This window comes from Alligator sinensis, unplaced genomic scaffold (genome assembly GCF_000455745.1).
Source record: "Alligator sinensis unplaced genomic scaffold, ASM45574v1 scaffold432_1, whole genome shotgun sequence".
In the NCBI taxonomy this organism is placed as follows: Eukaryota; Metazoa; Chordata; order Crocodylia; family Alligatoridae; genus Alligator; species Alligator sinensis.
In genome coordinates, this window is record NW_005841998.1 from 820,988 (window position 1) to 841,199 (window position 20,212).

Consider the following 20,212-nt stretch of genomic DNA (forward strand, 5'->3'; position numbering starts at 1 on the left):
TTCCCTACAGTTCAGAATTCAGCAACAAAAAATGAAAATTAAAAAATGCAATATGGGTGACCTCCCCAGGCTTGAAAATTGTAACAATCTTGTAGGTATGTTACTAGCAGCTTTATTTCATAGTCAGACTTAGGCCAGGTACAGATATTACATTTTTACCAGTATAAGTGATCAGAAACCAGTCGATACCAGTTTCAGAACAGAAGTTTGGCGCACACCAACTGGTTTAAAAATGTCAGAACCTGGTCTAAGACTTGCCCCTTCCCCTCCCCCTCCCCATGTGCCCCTAAAGGGTGAATGTGTGCCGTTTGCTATCAATCTAAACTGTGGCACTTCCAGAAATCCATGTAACTTAGATTAATTCTGATTCGGGCTTTTTGAATGTCTGTACCTAGCCTTAGGCTGTTATCATGAAGAGGGAGCATCATACATCCTTTGCATCCCCAAAGTGCACTTTGTGCTCCCCAGCCAGAGGCCCCCAATTTGTTTCATATCCAACATTTGTACGGCAGCGAGGTGCATAAAGGTGAGTTAAAAATAAAATGGAAATCTTTATCTGCATCGAGCGCCACAGATAGAAACTGATTTTATTAATGCATAAGATTCTGCCCTTCCCTACCTCTAAGTCAGGGGTTCCCAAACTGTGGTACACATACCCCTGGGGTATGCAAGAGATCTCGGGGGGGTACACGGGAGAAACTGTGTAATGGCAGATTTAATATTCATTATAATAGTTGGCATTTAAGGGGTTAAAATATAAAACGCCTGCCAGTAGGAGTAGGAGGACAGCTGGTAAAGCTGGAAGGGGGGTATGCAATAAGGAAAAGTTTGGGCACTTCTGATCTAAGTAATTCCAATTGTTGAAGGTATCCTAATAGCCACAGTATACTTGCCAAGTCACTACAGTTAGAGGTATTTGGTGGTGGAATGATGCATTCTGGCACGGCCTGTCTAGCTGGTGGCCTATGTGCTGTACAGCTCAGCCCCTGGACTCCCAGTCTGGGTACTGCTTGCCCTACTGCCTCCTGCTGCTACCAGGATCTCAGGGCCAATCCACCCTCCTCCAGCTTTTGTTTCCTGTCCCCTGCACTGGGTGCGGTGCAAGAGGCCCATGGTGTGCAGCCTGCACAGTGTATGGCTCCCAGCCCTGTTATGGGATACAGGGTGCATCTACACATGATGAACTACAGCACATTAAGGGCATGTGTCTACATGTGCACATCCTTAATGTGCCTTAAGAATGGCAATTTTAGGTGTGAATAGCTAAAGTGCATTAATGCGTGTGTAGACATGTTAAGGAGCGTTAATGCTGTGTATGGACTTACCTGGGACTAACTTCAGTCCCGCATCAGCCCATGCACATGGTGTTAATGCGCTCTAACATACACATGTGTAGACATGAGCCTAAATCACCTTAATGTGCATTAAATTTAGACCTAAATGCACATGTAGATGCCCACAGAATCTTAAACCTGGAGCAGCTTCTAGGATTGAGTTCAATGCCCTGTACTTATAACCTACCACATCCTAGAACCCCTTTAAAAATGAGCAAGCTCCATCTTAAAGTAGGAAGATTATACTTGGGGGGAGTGGGGTGGACACCTGAAGAGATTTAATTAACACTTGTGACAAAGTACTTCTGGCAAGTCATCTGGCACTCTGCTCTTCTATTTCACAACAACATGCCTATCTTCCCTCAAAAAGAAGATTATACCCTGTCTTGCACAGAGTATAGTAAACACTGTCACTACACATGTTCAGTGCGTGTTCTTCCTCTGAAGCTAGGGTCAGCACCTTTAGGAACCATCCCGTTAGGGCTCGTTCTTGTGCCCTGCCACAGTCTCCACTTAACTTTGCCAAGTGCTGCAGGTTGCTGTGGCTAATGCTGAGGGGTAAATTCAGTAGCAAGGGTAAAAAGCAGGTAGGGCTGGAGCAGCAGTGGGGGGGCAAGAGGTGGAATGCAGCATGCGTTGGGACAAACAGCACTTAGCAGGCAGAAGGACCCACAAAGCTAGGACATGGCTTGTTGATCTCTGTGTACTGATGTACTTGGTACCAAATGAACAAACTGCACCTGTAATTGGTGCTGCCCATGCCACGTTATGTTCCCTGATCCCTTGAGCTCGCTCTCCATATAAAGTATGACTTCTAGGTTTTCTGTGTTGCTTGGGAGAAGAGTCCTTTTTTCCTGGACATGTTGCTGCCTCCATCCTTCCACTGCCCTGATCCTTCTGGACGAGGACAACACTTCTATCTACACAACTATTGAAATTATTTAGTCTCAGAGTGCCAAATCTGGTATCCTCTCCAACATTCCCCAAGTGCTTTGTTATAAGATTTTTATATGAAAGCTTACTCATAATGTGTACTTTGCTCTGTATTGAGCTGTTAGTGATTTTTCTTCTCTGTTAATTAAGATGGCTTTTAAGCCCAACAACTTGTTGAATTAAAAATGTATTTTAACCTACTGCCTGATGAAAGTTATTGCTGTGTTTTCATACTACAGAACCTTTATTGCTTTGGTACAGTGAGGTGCACTTTACCCCCAAATCAATGCATTGTCTGAATTGTCACGGTAGTCTTCAATCTTGGCACAATATAACAGGATATCAGCTAAATCATTCCTGATTTTCCAGTTAAAGTTTGCAGTACTTGATACTAGAAACATTATTTTATAAAAACAGAAAACTTCAAATGAAAACAACTGCATGAATGTCGCAATGTTTTTATACAAACTTTTCTAACTATATTTGCATTTCAGTTGTGTTAGGAGAGGATTTATTAAAACCTTATTCCCTGGAATTTAAAAAAAATAATACTGGGGGGAAGAGAGGATTTTTTTTTTTTTTTAAAGAAACTCTTCACATTGGCTCTTATTCCAGTTATGTGCTACCTCAAGAAACAAACTAGAACCAGTTTTGCACTGGCACCTCTATCATCTTGGTCTTCCAGAATAACTGCTATTTCAGGTTAAGTCGGCATTGATTCACTTGCATCTCTGTTCTGCGCGCTTTTTTTTTTCTTCCAGGTGCCTTGCAGGTTCTCTGAATTTTTCTAACAGTCCTTTAGTTAGCGCATTTTAAAGCCATCCCAGTGTAATTTAACTACTTTTACATCCAGTTCTTCCTCAAAGTCTTTCTTTAAATGAGCATTTTGCTCACTGTAGGTTAAGGTGACTCTGTCAGTGACATCATACTTGGCGTGGCTCCTACATGTTATTGTGAGAGGTTGTAATAAACAGCTTTCTTATTGCAACATCTTTTCTGGAGAAGTAGAAGAGAAGCTACTATTGTATGTATGCGTGCCAATAACTCTGATGTCAACTAGACATTTCTTGCTGGGGTTCTTGCCCGAGAAGGGACATTGCTCATTTCAATTTTAAAAAAAGAAAGTCTCAAATGTAATCAAAGCAAAAATGGATCTTAACAGAACATGAGCCTCAAAATAAAAGAGAGAAGGGATTTTTATGTAAATCACCATTTAGGCCGCAACATGGAAATTTTCTGCATTTCTAGCAATGTCATATCAATTTAAAAAAAATACCCTTTGACTGAAAGAGGAGTGTCCTCAATATATTTCCACACATTTTTTTTCTGCTTTTCACTTCAAAACTAATTGTACCAATTGTTTGTATGACAAACTGATATAAAGCAAACCGGAAAGATCAAACCAAGGAGTAGGCTGGCAAGTTTATCTAACTTTTTTCTCTTCTGGATTTAGGGCCTGAACCTGGCACCTGATTCTTGTATCTCTTGTTATCTCCAATTTTTTGTTCCAGTAGGAAAAGTTTCAGCACAAAGCTGGGAATCAAAACAGTCATCTTTTGCTGGACTTACAGCTGCATGAAATATGTAGCACAGCAAACAGTGTTTCAATCCTACATTAAAAGCAGCTTGTGTATTCTTTGACTATTCGTGCAACAGTGCAAAGGAAGCATTTCTGAATTTCCCTGTCTTGTTCATTTGGACTTTACTTTTCTTTCCCTTGTTTTAGAGCGGAATCAGTAGTTGGATTTAATAAGAGACGGGCTGTTTGAGTTGTGATGTTGGGTAGCATAGATTTCATCAGGTGAGATTGTCCTGCTTTTTGGAGAGACAAGGATTTTTAGGGTGATAATCTTTTCTTGGGCCACCTGCATAGTTGAGATAGTTAGATAAGCTTTTGAATCTAAGACATTAAAGATATCGCCCTGAGAAATCCTTGCCTCCTGCATAATTCCTGGGCCACCACAGTCATGACATCACTGGACCACTGCTTTTAGAGTAATGTAAACAACTGTCTCCTGCATCCTAAACTGGAATGATTTTCTGATTTCAGGCAGAAGGCAGGGTTGATTTGTACCTTACAGACTACCAGAATCAGAGATGCATAGCATAAGCTTTTGTAAGCGGCAGGCTGGTTTCATTGGATGTTGTGAAGAGACTGCAGGAAGCAGAGCTAACTAGAAAGCGGTGATTAGAATAAAAATAGCAGGGAAGGGGGGAGGAAAAAAAAGGCATTGCTGAGAGACTCAACTTTGCACTACTAAATAACTGAAGCTGCGTGTATGCATGTAAGGGGAGACAGCTTTTCTGGCAAGATCTTTTTATGACTCTCGGTAGTCTTTTTTTTAAAAATGCATTGATTGTACCACAAATAGAAGACTGTTGGGTTTTCTAGGCCAGTGTTTTGGCTATGACCAACAAAGTGAAGCTACAATAGTAAGTGGAGTGTGATATGGTCCTATGCACACTCCACTGTGAGTGCACATGCACCCTGTGAACTCAAGCCTGGAGACTTGCCTTAGTAGTAGTGTCTTAACAGTACTTCTCTGGCACGCATTCACCTTGCTCTTCCTCATGCTTTGCACCGTAAGACATTGCACAGTCCTGTTGGTCAGGTTTCCTCTCAACATCAGAATCTCAGGATGTGAAGGTCACCCAGGAAGAAAAGAGAGAAGATGCCAAATATGCCTATGGACTACACTTCTCCAATCACTATGGGAAATACATTTCTCCTTTTGAGAGCTTAGCCACATGCACATCCTGCTGTGGATAACTCATGAATGAATAGCAACTGCAGGACCATTTTCCCCAGTGTGGCATGGTATTTGGAAGCTTCAGTGACTGCACTGTTTGTTCAAGGCATGAATATTGCTTGTGGTGGCTGCCTTCAAGTGTCTGGAGGGACATTTTGAAAGGATGTCATGTATGTGTTAGCTCTGGTGGAGTATGCCTCTGACTGCTACTGGAGGCTCCGCTTTCATAACCCATGAAGGCAAAGGAACAGTATCTAGACATTTCCTTGAATTCACCTACTGGGAATTGCCTACCACCATTCTTGAGTCAGGAGTTGCATGCACCAATACCTCTCCCCAGTGGGAGTCTGTATTTGCAGTGGGATGGAGAAAGACTGTGGAAGATACAGCCTTGATAAACACTGGTGCATGTTGCAAGTCCTGGTCCTTACTGAAGTCAAACAAGGAGACAGAAGATAAAAAGCCAAGAGGTTGCGATGACAGTGGAAACAACTGTGCAGGTAAAGTGTCAGTGGCAGGCCACAGATGATAGCAGTGAGAAATTTGGCTCCTGCAGAACAATGAGGTCTCCCACTGAAGAAAGGAAGTACAACTGAAGGATAGAGTGGTCACTGAGTTGCACAGCTGGGTAGGCTGAAAACACCAGTGCCTGTATTCTCAGTGAATAAGGAAGCCCACTGTCATGCTGCAGACTCAGTGCTGGTGTTGAAAAAGCTGATGTTGAGAGTTCCCTCTACTGGTCCTCGTGATTCCATAACACTAACAGGGAGCACTGCACCCTGGCATTAAGGCATATCCAAGTTTGTTGGTGTTGCATTGCTGCCAAAGAGTCTCAGAAGTCAAACAGCAAGGAAGAGATGAGGAACACTTTTTCAGGAACCTCAACTGTAAATATTTTTCTCAACTCCTTCCATTGCCCTCCTCCCAACTTTAGACTTCAATAACAACAAAAATGTGGAGGAGTGCAGGCTCCCTCCCTAGTATTTATGCCTTCTTGGATCTTTCACCTCCTGTTCTAAGGCTGGGCCCAGATATTACCCAAACAAGGTTACACTTAAGAACCCAGCCTCACAAACTTTTCTGGCTTGGGAAATGACGGGCTTGCAAATGGCACACTTCCCTGGAACATGGGACTCTTTCAGAAAGCCAAGACACAAGTGCAGTCCACTGCTGGCCAACATAGTCCCGTCACAAATAGGTGTAGATTTTTAAGCCTGGAGACCTGGAAGAAAAAATGTTTAAACATAGGGAGTGAGGTTCTAGTTGATCTCAGATGAAGGCCTTGCTAGGCTAGGGGAAGCTATGTGATGGAAGCCAAACTCAAATTATCTCATTGATTGTTGACAAGAATAAAAAGTCTAGGAAACAAGGAAAACAAAGAAACTGCTAATTGTGAGCAAATTGTGAGTGGACAGTACATGGCTGTACAGAAGAACTAAAAATTGAGAAAAGCTCATTCCCTTTTATGCCCTCCATACAAAATCATGAGGAAGAACAAGGTGGACATGCTGTTAGGGGTACTGCTATGGTAAAAAAACCCTTATATATAGTACATATACAGCCACAGTAAAATGTACATGCAAACAACCACTTGATAGCAAACACCTATGTGTTTAGCACGGCTTTTTTCCTGTCATCAGCTAGTGAAAACAACTGATAACTTGTTACTTTACACATTTAAGTCATTTTTAAAAACCTCATAGAAAACTCTGCTGAAGAATGCTTTATGGTTCAGGTGCCCAAGGCTGTAATTTTGCTCAATTTAAGATCTCTCATCCAGAAATAACAGATTCCATTCTTCCTCTGCTTGAACAGGCAGCAAAAAGCAGACCTACAAGCACTGGCATCTTCATTTCTCCTACCACACTTCCAGTACTCGCTAAGTATTGTCATCTGCATTTTCAATTAAAAAAAAAAAAAGGAAACATTCCTTTCTTTGGCTGTGATGCTGCTACTCATAGGCAGTATAGTCTACTTGCATTATGCTAAACAGATGCTTTAAATTTATTCTTGCCTCTACCACAGAATGACAGACGACAGCAATGGACTTTTAGGCCATCCCTCAAAGATAGCTAAAGACAGGAAATGGAAGTGCCTTTAAGAACAGGCTATTGTGCTAGTTTTAAAGAGATGTTGTTAGCTTTCCTATGATTCCATTCCTCTGGCAGAAAAACTGCTTCCAATATGGCAAGATAAATAATGGTAGTATCCATCCTTCAGACTGCCTGACATTTCTACAGACTTAATATTGCAAACTCCACAACACTAACTGAGTCCATAGGCAATTTCTTCACTTATCATATACCCAACACATTTTACTAAGTTTCAAAGAAAAAGAACTAACCATACTTAAATTTTCCGTAAAATAAGATCTTACATTCTGGAAAAAAATCTAACTCACATCAATGACCACTAAAATTGTTCTGCATATGATAGCAAAAAAAGGGACTAATACTTGAGGGAACTAGTAAGAAAAGTCCCATTTCGCTAGCAGGTTAGGCCAAGTTGTCAATTAGTCAATATTGTTCAATTATTTCACTGCATGAACTCTGAACTTAAATTCATTATGAAAATGTACTATTGTGGGAAAATATATTTAATTCTCATTTAATCACTAAGTTTTCCTTTCCTTCTCATGATTAGATTGTTGTTAATTGTGCACAGATGTTTTGCTGCTATTTCTACAATTCCTTGCTTGCTCTTTTGTCCTGTTTCAGTACTGAGCTGCAATATCCATGTTTTCATTGAAGTGCTCTGTGGTTTAGACAAGGCTAGCCATGCTGATTTAAAACGTTTACACCCTTCACCTCTTTAGGAGATAATGCCTCTTCTTTCTGATCTGTATTTGATGGTGACTGTACATTACTTCTTGACTCCTTCTTCATAGCCATCAGTACATCCCTCTTCTGCTTCAGGTAATCTTCTCGTTGTTTGAGCTCATGTACTCCAAGCTCTGATAAATTCTGGAATTATTTAAAAGGTGAATTTACTTGAAAACTGATTTCAGAGTGTGCACACACTCGTGTATTTGTTAATGAAAGGACATGGAATTTAGCTAATGCTTACCTCGATATTTGACCCTAGAAATACTGAATGAATGAATAAGAGTTGAAGAATGAATGAATGAATGAATGAATGAGAATTAAAGTGTCATAGTCATCCAAATTACACCATACATGCAGATGTTAAGAAACTCTTAAACGGGCAAACTTCAAAAACTGAATTCTGTTCCAAGGCTGAGATTTCTAGGTCCAGTTTCTACTGAATTGTAGCTGTCTAAAAATTAGATCACTGAACTTACTGAAAAATTAGTTATATACAGAAAATTTCCACAAAAAAACTTCTTGCTTCTGACAAAAGAAATTATACTGGTTATATAATACTGTTTACTATATAATAGCATTAGACTGCTGTTTGAAATCTTGCCCATGCTTTAAGTGGAGTAATCATTTTACTTACACGTCCTTCAGTCCCAGCTTCTCCTGTTACATTTTCTGAACAACTTCCAGTTGCCTTTTTCTTAGTCTCTTCTTTCACTTTGGTTGTGGCAAGCTCTGGAGGGGGTTCTGGCTCTCTTATCGGACGCTGCACTGGCCTTAATTTTTCCCTAGTAGATTTCTGTGTTTCTTCTAGACAGCAATTTGGCATAAAAACAAATTAGAAACACTGCAGATATAGATATATCAAATTAAAAGATGTTGGATAAATTAATATTCCCCCAATATAGGAAAGTCTATTCAATTAGAAGTAAACTTCTAATTGAGACAGGAAATAGTAGAATAACTTCTTTGGACTAATCTTTTTTTGTGAGGGGAAGCGCCAGAAAAAAATACTTCATATGCATATGTTGGTACTGTGAGATCAACTTGTTCTCCACAGAGTCAGGTTCCTGACTCTGGCAGCACCCTGACCTCCCAAAAAGATCCCAAACACAGAATTTGTTTGTTTTGGGGACAGTAGGAAAAGCGTGGGAAGCATGCTTCAAACAAGGTAAGGCATATATTCAGCTTTCTAAATCTCCCACCATCTCAGACACTTTCTTCAACAGAAAGCTAATGGTTATACTGAAAATAAAACATGTGGAGAAGTTAGGTCTACCTCAACAAACTTGCCTACTCCTATGCACTGATTACTTCAATAAATGGTGGCAGTTAGGTATCTGCATCCAGAAAGTCTTACAATCCTGATCAGACCTATCAGAGGATTAAAAAAAATACATGAGCAGCCATCCCTCCCTGAACAGTAGAACCTATGGAGAGCGCCAAAATATTCTAAACTGTGAACTTAATCACACTCACAATTCTCCTGGCAAAAGCTTGTCTATTAAATTGTCCATAGACAGCCTAAGCAGTCAAAACTCCAGAGAGAAATGTCAGCAGGTGTGTTCCTGGTTCATGGCGTGGCTACTTGTTTAAATTACTGTACGTCCATTGAGACTTCTGAAGCTCCCCTGACGTTGTATCATAAAATATAATGTCATGAGTAACCTGACCTTATATATACTCCAAACAATTGTCTTTGAGGTATAAGGTGAGAACTGAATTTTTTTTCCCAGAACTCAAGGATCCATCTATGACTCTACTAAATCTAAAGTCATGCCCTTAATCAACTAAGTCTCTAGCAATGGAAAAACATGCATTCCCAACCTATATAAACATCCACTATAACAACCAAAAATTGTATAGATACACACTATACCTTCAACAGCCAAGATGGATCACTATGAATTAACAGTGCTGTTTCCCTTGTAAGAGCATACTTTCTTTTGTATTTGTGCTTCTCCTTTTCTTTAGTTCTGTCTAAATAAATTTTACACACAAAACAATATTAAGAGAATGTTAAGGTGGCAAAGTCAAGCACTCAGATTTTGGAAATGCCAAAACTAACATTGCCTGTGTAACCTTAATTAAGTCCTCTTGTGTGAAGACACTGTGATACAGCCTTCAGGTAAATGACTGTCTACTTATTGTTTTACATTGCATATCTCCTAGGAGACAAAGAGAGGCTTTAGTGTTCCTGAGTTTTCGTTACATTGTGAGGCCCTTGAGCATCCTGTTGATGACAACATATTTACAACCATTTGTGTATGCAGTCATCTATTCCAATGGCAGCTACTCTTATTACAGTTGCAACATAGATATTAAAATCTCACCAATGGACTGATTTTCAAAAATACTGTTTCTTTTTGGAAGAGACTCCTCTCCCTCTTCCTCTACTAACTGGTACATACTAATAAATACTAGTTGTACTAGCTATATAGGACAAGTGGTGAAGATTGGTAAACTGTCAGCTTAATGTTAGAATAATAGGCAAGTTATGTCAAAAATATGCACCCTACCAATCCTCTCTTCATGAACCTGATATATGCACAAATGGTATGTTGAGAGAACAATTTCAACTAGCCCCATAAGTTTTACCAACCAAAATGTAAGGCCTGATCCACACTATGACTGACAGTTACAGAAATCCTATTAACTGAAGAATATGGACTAATCAAAAATGAGAACAGATGTTTTGTAAGATTTCATTAATTGTTATCTCTGCATGGTGACCGATCAAATATGTCAAATTTCTTTCTGTTGTTGCAAAATGAAAGACTACACTAAATCAGAGCCAATCCAGGTGTCTGTGAAGAGACTAAAATCAAACTGCACAGTTCTGTCGACAGCTAGAAGTGCAGATGAAAAAGCACGAAGTGCAAGGTTGAACCAAAGATCACAGCACAAATGGGCCTGCAGAATATAACTTGCAGAAGTAGGTTGATGGCTGGAGCTAAGAGTAGGTGATTAACATATGGCTCAACACGTTTTCACAAACAAAATATGTTTTCAATAATGGAATTGTCCATACAAAACTACAAGAAATCATCAGTGTAGTGCTTCATTTTCTCACTAGATGATGAAATGCAGTACCGCTTGTATCATGGCTGGACATTTCAAATCACTATCAGAAGCATGGGTCTTTCTCCAATTGGCTGGCATCAATTTTGCCAAGAACCACCAGGTCATACCATCCAGCAGAAAATTTATTAAATGCCACATGTTGTTCAATGCATTGTTCCCTGAAACTGAAACATGTATAAGAGACCTGGCCAGCTGAAGACCCCTGAATGATAAGAACTAAAGTTCTATTACAGAAAAGAAATTTATTAAAATCCCACCTAGGGAGACCACTGAGAAATGGAGAAAGAGAATACAAACACAGCTGTCAAAATACTTTGAGTGAATCATCTGAATATCTGTCTAGAAAAACAAATCACTAACTGAAACTAGGCACCCACCTTCATTCCAGTTCCAACTAATACATAAAAAATTACTTCTATATGTGTATTGTTAACCAAATGATGAGTTAGTTGCACTAAACTAAATGCTTCTCATAAAATAGGTACCTTAGTTAAAACCCTCTCAATAAAATGTATGATGACATTTCTATTTAACTAATAAGATTACTCTTATAGATTTAGTGTAACTTCTAGATAACTAATTAAGTGGGAGACACTCATTACACTAAGTTTAATACTATATATTACATAAAATTGTATTTCCTTATTGTGAAAGATACTGAGAGGAAAACCCCTCAGCATTTCAAAGACTTCACAAAGTTACTGCAAGTAAGAAAACTAACCTAAAAAAGAAAAAGTTTTGAATTGGCTTGTAAGCAAGATTTTACCACTGTGTAAACCTTTAAAGTGGAATGAAAACCAACAACAGTAACATTTTTGAGAAGTTAAAATAGTTTCAAAATAATTACATATGAATTATGTTTTGGAATGAAATGTATAAACAACTTCAATAGGCACACATGCCAAAACTAGGCTAGGGGTGCATCTACACCTACTATTAATGTGAATTAATTAAACCCCAGCGCAGTTCATATCTGACTATATTGCTGCTGGGCACTGCGTTTACACGTGTCTGGGACTACAGCATGTTGAGCTGGGGGTCAGCCTGCCAGGCTGGGGCTGCTTCCCCCTGCCCATCTCAACGGGCTGCGGAGGGGCTGGCTGGGGCACAGGAGTGCTCCAATGTGGGGCTAGCTGGCAGGCAGCCCCTGCACTGAAGCACCCTTGTGCCCCAGCCAGCCCCATCAGCATCTACAAGTGCATTGTGGCACACTAAATGCTGCTGGAGGATAGTACTTGTGTTTACAAGTACTAATCTACAGTGGAGTTAGTTAGTTTCCTGCAGCCTGACAGGGCCACATGCATAGATGCTGAGACTTTACTGTGGATTAATCAGCTCCACAATAAACGTCTCATACAGATGCACCCTAGAAATACCATCTGGGCAAGTTAATTTTGAAATTAATTCATGTTCCATGATAATTAAGTAGCCTGTATAAATTCCTAAATTCTATTATGGAATTGTTTGATTGAACTGAGCAGTCCCATATCTTCATGGGCATATAAACTTAATTAGAGATAAAACCTATATTTAAGGATCCATAGTTCCATACTAATGGCAAAATCACATGCTCAAGAGAAGTGCATAACTAGGATAAAAGTTTGTATTTATAAGTAGATTGTGGTAAATTAGCTGAACTAATTTCTCTCTTAAACTAACTGTGAAGATTAAAATATTGATCTATATTTTGATATCTTTAATTTCTTCTTTATTTCAAAAGGTATTTTTGTTAATACAGTATAACTTCATAAATTTGGCATACTTGGAATCTAGCACCTGCTGGACATTTGAAAATTCCAGATTTTTGAAACCAGAAAAGTATATGGCCTGGCGCTACCTGGCTAGCCAGGAGCGGGGTGGGGGGAAGCTTGCAGGCAGAGGCTGCCACCACCAACCACCTGCCCATGCTGCCACTCCGCGTGTGGCTGCCACTACTCCTTTCCCCCACCCTTGCTCTGTGACTGGCCACCAGGGGTACACTGGTCAAAAAATGTTGGAAACCCCTGATATAGTATATTTTTAAATAGTTCTGAATTTCTGAGAAAATTTTGAAAACTGGATTTATGAGGTTATACTGTAGAATTCCTAGCAGTTAATTTCCAGCCTGTACTTTAAGAACACTGAACCAAAGAACAGTGAGAAATATAACAGTTAACTGGTTAATTATTAAACTCATGTTGTTACCTCTCAGCTCTGTGATCTTGGGAACCCTGGCACAGTATGCAGCCTGTCTGACTCACAAAGAACTCTCCCCCGCCAGCCTGAACAAGAACTGATTTAGAGGAAGGACTTACAAAAGACAAGGAAGATGCTGTGGGAGACGCACCTAAACCCCTCCAGACAAAGTTGACAGGAGTGAAGCAAACTCCCCTGGTCTCATTTGCATCAGAGATGGAACCGGATGACAACTCATTTAAATGGGAGATGGGATAGGCATGCACCTTCATTAGCATTCGGGATGGGGAACAGAGATTCCAAGGCAAGGACCGCACTGAATTCTGGGATCAGAAAAGCAGGGGAGCACTGCATGATGGGGAATCCTTGCTCCAAATACTAATCAATCCACATCTACACAGCTCAGCATTTATCACACCAGTTATAGTAATGACTCCTCTATTGGTATCCAAAACACTGAATTTGCCTGTCTGTATTGTGATCTCCCTCAGGATGATGCCACCCATAGCCAGGAGTGATCAGTTCCTATTATCCACCATATGAGCTATTGGTTTACCCCTAAACAAACCTAGCGTTCTCCCTTGAGCCATTGTTAGTTCTCTACAAAACCCCTACCCAAGCTCAAGTTTCTGTCCTGGTGCTTGGATCCAAAAGCTGCATTAGGTTCTACTCCTTTTCCGCCAGGAATCCCTCCATTGATCATGCTGAGGACTCTGCCTGTCTGCAAGCTCCAACATCACTTGGGAACCTCGACTGGTTCAAGCTTCGCTGAGTGGTGAAACCCCAACTCTCTCTCTCTGACTCCAGGAACCTGACTTTTATTCTCTTATTCCAGACAAAGCTTTCTAAACCTGACTTTTGCCTTCTCACTCCAGGAACAGCTTTCTAGACTGGACTTTTGCTGATCACTCTCTCTCCCCCTCTCTGCCTCTAGGAACCTGACTTTCATTCTCTTACTCCAGGCACAGCTTTCTAAACCTGACTTTTGCTAATCAAACTCGAGCTAGACTTCCCCAAAAACCTAATTGAAACTATGTAATACTGTAATTGTTTATTTGTCTCTCTCTTGTATTATTACTGGTATAATCATAAGTTCATATACTTGGCAATGAATAACTTTTATTGTCAAGGTGGTTGCTATACTTTCTCACTGAACCTCACCTACTCTTTCTTTGCCTTGACCTCCCCATTTGCTCTGCAGCAATGCTTCTTTTACCAAAGCCAAAGATCCCTGTAATGCCCAAAACCACAGTGGGGTCTGCTCATCAAGGGGGTTACTACTAGGACCACTGTGACAAGAGATTGTGATGTGCTGAGTTTTGAGGCACATGAGGGTATCAGCTGAAAGTGCTGATTGGACCCAGCCTGCTCAGACATACTCTGTTAGCATGTGTCTAACTGCATTTATTATTGTTCTGCTGAAATAAGGGATGAACTGAGTTCAAGGCACATGAGGGTGTCACTCAGATGTGCTCTGTTAACCTGTGTGCTTGTGTCTGACTGCATTTTATTGCTGCTCTGAGGAACTGAGTTCAAGACATATGAGGGTGTTAGCCTGTCAATCCTAAATAACCCAGCCTGGCTCAGGCGTGTCCTGTTAATCGGTGTATGTGCGTACATGTGTTTGATTCAGTGGTTGGAGGAACCCAGCCCCATTGAACTGAGTCCTGCAAGATAGCTTCAGTGGGGGTGAGGACTTGCAGAAAGGAGAGATACAGCTCCATATAGAAACACAAGTAACACAAGCAGCACATTGAGAGAATTACAGAGACCCCCAGCAACATACCCCTAATAAATGAGCACACCCCAAAGTGACAGGCAAATCTGGTAACAATGTGTGTTTTATAATTATCTTTCTCACAATTTCACTCATTTCTTTTTTTACCCTCTTCATCCCCAGTAAACACAGGCAAAAGACTGTCAGACTTCCTTTTCCCTATAATAAATAGATATGAGCAGGCTATTTAGATTAAAGCGCATACTACATAGTCTCAAAATACTTTTCAGCAACATTACCTAATGATAATTTTGCAATTTCTTCAAAGTCATCGACTCTCTCGACATTTTCAAGGGATTCCTTAACTTTTGCAGCTTCACTTGAATATCCTGGACGGTTGTATGTAACATCTGCTGACTTCGGTTTATCATGTTCCTTGGACTTGGAGGAGGGAAAAAAAAGTCTGTTACACTTTCTAGTAATGTACTTCAGGCAATATGAACCGTCAATTCATCAGGTATGATTATTAATGCTGCCAATCCCACCTACTGTACTGTGCAGGTAAAAAAAAAAAGAAAATTACCAATTCACTACTAACAGGAAGCATACTTTTGGCTCAGCTCCATCAACTAACATTTTTTATTTTGTCCATGACTTCCTTCTAGCCAAGAACCAATGAAGTTTACAATATTGGCTAGGTTCATGCATGCCTCTCCACCATAAACAACAATTTGAGTACCACACTTCCCTTGAACTTTGGGCAAAACAAAGGAGGAATGACTTCCTATGATAAGAGAGTCATTTGGCCCACACCTCTGCAGTACAAAAGGTACACTTAATAATCATAAAATACACAGTAGGACTCATGTCTTCATAAAAGTAGACTTGGTAACTTTTCTTTCCAATGTAACTGACAGAGGCACATCTCTAAAGGGCCCATCTCTTTCCTACATTGTGAAGGAAAGGATACATGACACCATCAGCCTGACTGAATGACATACTGGAAGTGAAAGCTATAGCATGATGGGCAACTTCTAGATCAGAGAGAGAGAAAATACTTAAACTGGATTTGGGAAAATAATTATAGGAAAAACACAAATGGGAGTTGCATACTTCTCAGCCTTTGCTGCTTGCTTATCTGTGTGAATTACCTAAATTCTGTGACTTACAGAGTGCTTAACACAATGGACCCTTGATCATGGTAGAGATCTCTTGGCATTACTGGAATACAAATAACAACACTGACCTGTTAAGACAGATGAGCTGAAATGTCAATATTGATGAATGGTCTCATAAGGCTAAATGAGCCTGCAGTTGAGATTTGATTTTTTTGGAATTGAGATACAAATGTTGATAGTACATAGGAACTTAAATAAAAAATCCAGCAGAACTGGGATGATTCGTTTCTTGGTATTTTATTTTTCCTTTAAAAAAAAAAAATCAAACTAATATTGATAATGGAAAGAGAATTTCATCACCACCTCTTGTGTAGATCAAGATTAGAAAGCCTGGAAGACACTGGGAGAGTATTTCTGGAGGAATACTGCAGTTTGTTTAGGACTTTCTATCTAGTAGTCAAGCTTCCACATTCATTTTCTCTGGATTGGAATTCAGGATTAGAAAATGAGTTAGAAGATCTGTTCTGCTGTACAGACTGTCTGAGGACTTTGTTTGGTCTGAGAGTCCTATTTGGGGTGATTTTTTTTGTTTGTTTGTTTGTTTTAATCCTGATTCTGATCCTCCTAACATCAGAAGAGAAAAAGGATACAGAAATAAAATGGTCATGAATCTGTTTGGGTCTGGAACAATTCTTAGGGTATGTCCACACCACTTCTACAACACCCCTGAGAATGACAAGGAGAAGCACATCTCACCCACCTACTTCTGTTCCACATGTGTCAACTCCAGGCATGAGACAGCCAAGAAGCCCTGTGGGCACTTCTGACACTACTCCAAACAATGCCAGAGACAAATGCTTGAGAGCAGACACCAGAGATGCCCATGAGATGGCTTCAGTGTCCCATTGCCATGCTTGGCATGGAAGCAAGGGCACAGGCTATACTTCTTGGTTTTCTTCTTAAGATCACAGAAGAAGCACTATACATATTTCCTAGTCGCTGACATCTTAGCCAGCCCATTTGTGCTCAGTTCATGTGTTGAGGAGGTGAGGGGTGGGGAGAGGTTGTGAGTGTGTGGTGTATTTGCTCTAAGGATTGAGTGACATTGTGCCTAGGAAAGAATCTGCAGTTCTCTGATGCTTAACTTCATGTGCTTGTCTTAAGGCATCAAGATATAATTTTTCTCAATTTATCCCAAATGTCCTAATAATTGTGATGGCTCTAATCTCTCTAGCCTGAAGCCTCTTTCACCTTAACCACATTCCTGTCTAGTCTTGGGCCTCGGATATATATTCCTTAACCTGAAAAATCCTGGCAGTGATTGCCAGCCTTATCACCTACATTTTGAAGGAAAGATCCTAAAATGGAAGGAAGATGTTGGAGGAGCCAAAAAGGAGCAACATTCTTCAAGATTTGCTGATCATGAAGAATGAGGAATTTTTTAAGGTGAAAGGCAACTTGAGTGACAGTGACCATGAAATGACAAGCGTTCAAGATCCTAAGGGAAGGAAGGAAGGGGAGCTGCAAAATAAAGACACGGGACTTCCAAAAGCCAAAGTTTAAATAAACTCTGGTAACTGCTGTGCAGGATCTCAGGTCTAAGGGGAAAAATAGTCCAGGGGAGCTGGTTATACTTTAGAAATCATATTAAGGGTGCAAAAGCAAACTATTTTAATGCAAAGAAAGGATAGGAAGTGCACCAAGAGACTGGCTGAGCAAAGCAGTAAACTCTTCAATGAGCTGAAACTCCAAAAAGGTTTCCACTTTTAGCAAGATACCTTTCCATGTTGCTAGGGATGAGTAAAAGAGGTATACAGGAAGAGAATCGGGAAGGCTGAGGCACAAATAGAGATGCAGCTAGCAAGGGACATAAATGGCAACAGAAAGCATTTTACAAGTGGAGAAGGGGAAGGCTAACGAAAATGGGTCCCTTACGGAGTAGACAGAGCAATCTAATAATAGTTAATGCAGAGAAGGCTGAAGTACTTGACTTTTTTTACTTCAGTCTCTACAAATTAAGTCAGCTACCAGATGATAAGCTTGGGTTGCAACAAGGATGTGGGAAAAGAGAATCCGCCTAGAGTTGGGAAAGGGAAGGACAGGTTAGGGAAGCTGAATGTTTTCAAGATGAAATTCATTCCTCAAGACCATGTCTGAGGTACCTGCAGAAGCACTAGCTCTTCCCTCTGAGTACTCACGGAAGTCTGAGGTCCTGGTTGACCGGAAAAGAGCAAATATAATGTCCTTCCTTCAGAAAGGGAAGAAGGAAGGTCCAGGGAATTACAGGCCAATCAGCCTCTCATTGATACATGGAGATGATGGTCATGGAGTAGGTCACTACTGAATCCATTTTTAAACACCTCATGGACAACAAGACTATAAGAAACAGTCAAAATGCATTCATCAAAAGCATCTGAAAAGGTAACAAGTTTGTGGATTGGGAGAGAGCAATAGATATTATTCACCTAGATATTAAGATGGCTTTGAATACTGTCTCCCATGACATTCTCATTAAGGAAGTACAGTCTAGGCCATATGCAGTAGTAATGGAGTGGGATGCCTGCACAGGTTGGGGGGGCAGTGCAAGTGTCAATGCTGGGTGCACCCCATGCAGTGTGCAGCCCCTGGGGGCTTAGAATTTGGATATCCCAGTGTTTGCATTGGCTATTTCTAGGGAACTCTGTTCAGTGTGCTGATTTCAGACTCTGCGTTCAGTATGCTGACTACTTTTGGGTCTCATTTGAGGATCCCAATCCTATTCTATTCTACCATCGATTATCATCTCTTGCACAGAAGCAAGATCAAATTAACTAAATATTTCCTCAACAAATATTTTAAACACCTACATATTTTATGAGGCAGTGTCCATGAAAAATTCCACAAAATGAGGAACTAGGTCAGAGCATAAGAGATTTTTTTGTTTGTGTTCTTTTTTTTCCAAGAGTTCCATAACAAAGACCTTGTACAACCAGGACGGTCTTGCAGATTAAGGAATAAGAGCCTAATCCTACCCATAACTTCAGTGGCACTTTGCATGAGAGGAATAGTTGCACTGAACATGGATCACATCTTGTATACCTTTAATGAGTAATGAGGACAATATCTCAGTGCCTTCAGCAACAAAAGGGCATCACAATGTATTATGGCATACTAAGAGTCCAAAGTCTTTACTCCAATCTTGACAGAGAAAATTTAAACATTTTAAAATGTTTAATAAATATGAATACATCTTAGAAGAGAGTCACAAAACTTTAAAGTCTATTTTAATTACCATTTTTAATCAAATAAGACAACCTTGAATTTTAAGACAATCCTCCAATAATTAGTAAGTTTCCCATATATAGAATCTAATTTTTTTTTTAATAACTTTCCAGGTATAGAATCTAATTATTGAAGGGTTTTCTTAAATTTATCCTCCCCCTCTGCCCCCACTGCTTCAGCAGAGAAAGCAGTGGCTGGGGGGAATCCAGTGGCCCACCCCCCTTACCTTCTGATCCCTCGCTTATTCCCCCTGCAGCCTTCTTGCTTGTCCCTGCACCCAGCTCCTTACAGTCTCTGTTCTTCTTCCACCCCTCCCCCTCCCCCTTACTATCAGAGGTTGCTTGACCTCTATTTTCTGCCAGATCATGGAGCACAGCACATGGAAGCACACCTCCACTGGGCCCTGCAACAATACTGTGCTGCTGCTTGGGTGGGCAGGAGAGGGAGTTTCCTTGTATTCCATGCCCAGGATGAAATCCAACCCAAGCTGGAGGCGACCTGCGTCTGATAGTAAGCAAGGGAGGAGAGGGGGAAAAGCTGCAGAAGGGGAAGCAGGTATCTGCCCCCCGGGTCCCGTATAGCAGAGCCGGTAGGGAGCCACGCTGTGCAGCGCGAACAGAGCACGCAAACAGGCGCGCTCTGTAAAAGCGCGCCGGCATTTGTGTAGGTGTTCGCGCCGGCAGGCGGGCAGGAAGGGCCAGGAGGGAGACTCCTGTACGGGTAGAGCGTAGACACCACACAGATCTAACAAACAGCAGCTTATACAATGGTGTCGACGAGGAGTGCTGCTAGGGCCTCTGCCCAGGGGGCCATGCCCTCCCGGGGCTGGTCTGGGGCCTTCACCCAGACTGAGCCCATGGGGGAGCTGGTGTCCCCCTGCCTCCTGGCCTGCGGGAGATCCCCAGCAGGGCCAGGGGGGGCAGAGATTGGGGGCCCCCACACGTGTCCGGCAGGTGCCTGTCTTAGGGCTCTGGAGGCGCAGGTGAGGGAGCTCCGGGGGGAGGGTAGCAGGCTGGGGGTT

General features: G+C 41.0%; 1 protein-coding gene across 4 annotated transcripts in view; it reads right to left on the reverse strand.

Annotated features, from left to right (window-relative positions):
• CFAP36 (cilia and flagella associated protein 36) overlaps positions 1-20,212 on the reverse strand; it is a 51,019-nt gene that overhangs the window by 2,768 nt on the left and 28,039 nt on the right. For 2 of the 4 annotated variants that reach the window (XM_014518972.2, XM_014518971.2), the window contains 3 exons: positions 15,112-15,253; positions 8,477-8,646; positions 7,825-7,980 (listed from right to left, as the gene is read on the reverse strand). In XM_014518972.2, coding sequence (XP_014374458.1) covers positions 7,825-7,980; positions 8,477-8,646; positions 15,112-15,253 — 468 coding nt within the window. Of the gene's footprint in view, positions 1-4,783; positions 6,240-7,824; positions 7,981-8,476; positions 8,647-15,111; positions 15,254-20,212 lie in introns of those variants that run through there. The other 2 variants (XM_025201572.1, XM_014518973.2) reach the window with 2 other exon arrangements.